The 5,210-nt window shown below is 30.9% G+C and overlaps 1 protein-coding gene and 1 non-coding gene across 2 annotated transcripts in view; both read left to right on the forward strand.

The window, feature by feature from the left end:
- Positions 1 to 4,640, forward strand: part of LOC115890881 (peptidyl-alpha-hydroxyglycine alpha-amidating lyase 2-like) — a 26,242-nt gene extending 21,602 nt beyond the window's left edge. Inside the window, exons 2-7 of the mRNA XM_030911234.1 lie at positions 117 to 214; positions 371 to 575; positions 1,793 to 1,994; positions 2,780 to 2,971; positions 3,523 to 3,632; positions 3,959 to 4,640. Of these exons, the coding sequence (XP_030767094.1) occupies positions 117 to 214; positions 371 to 575; positions 1,793 to 1,994; positions 2,780 to 2,971; positions 3,523 to 3,632; positions 3,959 to 4,072 (921 nt within the window). The 3' untranslated portion in view covers positions 4,073 to 4,640. The remainder of the gene's footprint in view (positions 1 to 116; positions 215 to 370; positions 576 to 1,792; positions 1,995 to 2,779; positions 2,972 to 3,522; positions 3,633 to 3,958) is intronic.
- Positions 163 to 235, forward strand: Trnar-acg. Its single transcript has one exon. It is a non-coding gene; the product is annotated as a tRNA-Arg (tRNA).
- Positions 4,641 to 5,210: the final 570 nt, after the last annotated feature.

Below are 5,210 nucleotides of genomic sequence, written 5' to 3' on the forward strand. Positions count from 1 at the left end.
ATTGGCCTAGCATAATAACTAAACTGTATTTTATTAATATTTATATGATAAAAATACTCTTATTTGTAGCACAGAAGTATTTATTGAAAAAAATAATTTTAAATTTATTTTTACAGTCGTTAATGTTCGGTTATATACGCGCTATGAGAAATTTTCTCCACAGGCCCTGTGGCGCAACGGATAACGCGTCTGACTACGGATCAGAAGATTCCAGGTTCGAATCCTGGCAGGGTCGACTACTTTTTTATTTTTTTTAATTAAAAAAAAATATTTTTTTAAAAATCGTGGCAGGGTCGGCAACTTTTTTATTTTTTTTTTAATTAAAAATTATTTTTTTTAAGTAATATAACATCTGTTAATTTAATTTTAATTTTAGTTCATACAATCAAACGCATCACTACCAGCAAATCCATCTTGGACCTATCAAAGATCACACAGTGCTGACTTTGGATATCCAGACCGGTAAAGTTTTGGGAAAATGGGGTGCTGACTTGTTCTACATGCCTCACGGATTGACAATTGACAGGCATGACAACCTGTGGATCACGGATGTGGCCTTACATCAAGCTTATAAGGTATTTTACCTTAAATTATTTTTTTTATGAAATAAATTATTCAAAATTGTAGTATAGAAAAGTATAGAATTTACAGAAGGTAAAAATACAAAATTTTCTGTACTTAGATTTTTTGGCCTCTGGAATGTTTTATACATCATTACTATTATTGCTTTGGATTTTTTGTATACAGGGTGCTACAAATTCGAGGTACAAGCATTGTTATCTCGGTAACCGTAATAGAACATGGTAAATGTAACCGTAATAACCGTAACCGAACATGGTTAAATTGGGGCAAAGTAGAGCTTTGGAATGTTCACCAAGATGCCATCAAAAAGTTTTAAAAATTTCAAGGATTGCTGAGTTTTTTGGAAAAAACGGATTTTTTTGAAAATCAATTTTATTTTTTCATGTTGTTTTTTTTTTCAGAAAACCAAAAAACTAATTAGACATTCTCATAGCCTCTTTATTAGGGCTATCTGATAGTATTTATAGATGTCATAGATCGTCATTTCCAAGCCAACTGGACGCCATTTTTTTCGATCATACGGTATTATGCATATTATTAGATCGTACACTGAGATTCCAAATTCACAATAAAATAGTTAAAAATAATATCTTTAAATTGCTGACCTGGATATTATTTATTTGAATCTTTCAATTGGCTCGATTTTCCTTATTCAATGTTAATTAGCGCTGATCAATATTATTGCGACGAATATAATCAGATTAAATAGTTTAAAAAACCAGAGTCGGACTTGAAATTATTTTAAATAGTAATTAAATAGTTTTGTTATTGTTAAGGTACCCAAAACAAAAAAAAGTATCAAATGTGGCATATCATTGCACTCAGGAGACCGAGTTCTTTCAAAATTTGAAATAAAAAACGCAGGTCCGTATTTAAGAAAATTAAGTTGGCCTCTGTATCTCGCAAACTTTCAGTTAATTTGAAAATCTAAAAATACTATCAGATAGCCCTAATAAAGTGGCTATGAGAATATGTAATTAGTTTTTTGATTTTCTAAAAAGTAACGACAGCAAAAAATAAAATTGATTTTTCCAAAAAAAACTCAGCAATCCTTGAAATTTTTAAAACTTTTTTGATGGCATCTTGGTGAACATCCCAAGGAGGCAACTTTGCTCCGATTTAATCATTTTCGGTATCTATTACGGTTTCCGAGATAACAATGCTCGGTACCTCAAATTACCCTGTATAATTTAAAATTTTAAATGTTTAGTTTAAACCTGGTGAGCTGGAACCGACTCTGACCTTCGGCGAGAGATTTACACCAGGATCCGACTCTAAACATTTGTGCAAACCTACATCAATCGCGGTAGCAACTACAGGGGAAATATTCATTGCTGACGGGTACTGCAACAGCAGGATACTGAAATACAATGCTGCAGGAGGGTTACTGAGGGTTATACCAAACCCACCAGGTAAGATATTAACATAATTTATTTAAAATCAATTGTCTAATATGTCCACTGTCTAATATTCCTCAGCCAAGACATTTTCTTCCTTCCGATACTCCTCCGGCCTTCGATCTTGCCTTCTATCAACAAATGCAAGAATTGATATTTGGTGTTTCGCATTATGTGCCCCAGGTATACGGTCTTTTTCTTTTTAATCAATTCAAATAATTCACGCTCTTTGTCAACGCGTCTGAAAACTTCCTCATTTGTCAATCTAGCCGTCCAAGGTATCTTCACGATTCTGCGATATAGCCACATCTCAAAAGCCTCCAATTAGTTAATGGTAGCTGCTTTTAATGTCCAACCTTCCATACCATAAAGGAGCACCGACCACACATAACACTTTACGAATCTTAATCTAAGACTAAGGTCAAAATCAGAACAGATAAGTACTTTTCGAAACCTCAAGAATGCCTACCGAGCTTGTTCGATGCGACATTTAATTTCCTTGTCTGATGTCCAATCTTCGGAGAGCCAGATGCCCAAGTACTTAAATTTATCTACTCTTTCTATGGGCCTTGAGTTAAATATTAGGATGGAGTTTATAAACATATCTGGGTTTCTGGATATAATCATAAATTTGGTTTTCTTGATGTTGATGTTTAAACCCATTGCTTTGCTCTGTTCTCCTACCTTATTGACCAGTTATTGTAGGTCGTGTATATTGTCTGCAATTAAGACCGTATCGTCGGCATAGAGGATATTAATTGAACATAGATTATCATATTTTTTCTTTTACTTTGTTTCAGAGTTTCTTTCATTGCAAATACCTCATTCTCTGGCACTGATCGAGTCCATAGATAGGTTATGTATAGCTGATAGGGAGAATATGAGGGTTGTATGCCCCAGGGCAGGACTCTACAGCGCACAGGGCAAGAAGGAGCCTGCCCTGACCATTCAACAGCCCGATATGGGAAGGGTGTTTGCTGTTGCTGCAAAAGGTTAGGAAAAATAATCTATTTTAACTATCTTTTCAGTAATAACTAATTATAATAGGTTGTTATTTTTTATACAAGACGATAAAATGGTATTTTATCATCGTGTATATAAAACAATATTTTTTCCATAGCCAGTTACGTTTTAAAAAATATTCAGAAATTATTATTTCAAGGAATTTATTACAAGGAGTAGAAAAAATATTGTGCTGGGTTGGCGTTGGTTTCTATGTAATTTGGCAAATAAATAAAGCTGTCTCTTTAGTTGTCAGTTTTGAGTCAATATTTTTTAATTCTCTTTCGTGTCGATTGCTGATTGAATTGGAGCCAGAAATGGCTCAAAACGAAATAAGTAAATTACCAACAGATATTCAGGCTGAGGCGATAAACGCCATATCCAAACTACTTCCATTTAAATCTCGAATAACTTATGAAAAGGAATACAAAAATTATCAAAAATGGAAGCAATTAAAAAACGTGCGAGAAGACGGCAATATATATATAGGCAATTTCAACAGTTGCTATGGAAAAAAATAATTTTTTTACTTGATTTCTAGGAAAACTGATTTATGCAGTAAATGGTCCCACTAACCGGATGTTACCTATCCAGGGGTTAACTATAGACCCCGAAACAGAGTCTGTGATAGATCATTGGCAACCTGAAGAGGTAAATATAAAAATAAATCGTTACTTTATAATAATATGTATACCAGCTGACCCTTTTTTCTCTTTAAACACTTATAATTAAATATACTTTCCGATATTTCTTTTTTTTAAATAAACCAAAAACTATTTTTTTGACAAAATGGTGAAGGAGATGTAGAGAGAATGGTAGCTAGATATCCTGTGCTTTTAGCCTCCATAATCATGATCATGAGTTATAAAAATGAACTTTATGAAATTCGGCAGTGTTATTTGTAGCGATAATGAACTAATATGTCTTATTTTTGTTCTTTTTGAATAAAATAAATGTTATTCTTCTTTTTTTTACAGGGTTTCACCAATCCTCATGACATCGCCGTGTGTGCAAATGGTTCTGCACTGTACGTAGCAGAAATAGGACCCAACAAAATTTGGAAATTTGAGTTGGTACCTCCAAAGAAATAAATTAAAAAACCTTTTAAAAATAATTTATTTTAATTTAAATTTTATTTTTTTTTTCATTCAAAAAAATTGCGTTAAAAATTTTTATTTTATATTTATTTCGTAAAAATTTAGACAAAGATTTAGACATATAAATATATCAACTAGTGCATAATATACAAAATAAATTCTTGTTTAAAAAAATGGCATAGTTAAGGTAAAATATTATTTTTTTTTATTTTTGGAATTTTATAAACAGAAAAAAAAGCCTTCTTGGTAAAATATCATTATAAGCTATAAAAAACATGTGTATGTTGTAGTACGTGCTAGTACTTATACTTAAAACAGTATTGTCATTTTTGTATATTTTTTCAAAGTACCTATATGTATGTAGAAAAATAATAAAGACAAATTAGGATTATTACTATTATCACCGTAGTAAATAAATAAAGTTTATCCATATATTGTACATTAGAAAAAATAGATAATAAAAAATATGATTTTTTGTTATACTAGGAATATTGTGTTATATTTGAATTTATATTTGACATTGACAAGGTTTAAAAAAAAACGAATAGACAATAAAATTGAATATATCGTTTTTGTTTATAATATGTAATTATTTTTATTTAATAAAGTATTGTTTTTGACTTAAAATTATGAGTTTTATTTAATTATTAGATATTAATAATACATCTAGGTATTATGGTATTCTGGTATTTCGTCGATTTTAAAATAAAGTAATTGTTTCTATCTTATTTTTTTGTTAGAATGGGCATAATCAAGAGAGCTACTGATACCGTGTTGTAAAAATAAGGTAATTAAGCGCTTATTTTTGGTATTTATTATAATTTTGCTAATATCTTCGGTTTGAAAGCAGATATCAAGATGCGGTTTTCGCTGACTTTTTAACCTTTTACTACTCTTTACTATCAGCTAAAATAACACAAACTATCGTATTTAATTTTTTTGAAAAGACGCGTTATGTTTCTTAAATTGTAAGAAAGCGCCCCCTAGCGTCTACGTTCAAAACCTATTATTATTGTTTTTATGGCATAATATAGAGTAAGAAACGCTCTTTTAAACGAGCCCTCGTTTGTTGGATTCTGATCATCCAGTCCGGAGTTATTAATATTTAAATAAAGATAGATCTAACCTTCCC

Source organism: Sitophilus oryzae, unplaced genomic scaffold (genome assembly GCF_002938485.1).
Source record: "Sitophilus oryzae breed Bouriz unplaced genomic scaffold, Soryzae_2.0 scaffold_936_pilon_pilon, whole genome shotgun sequence".
NCBI lineage: Eukaryota > Metazoa > Arthropoda > Insecta > Coleoptera > Curculionidae > Sitophilus > Sitophilus oryzae.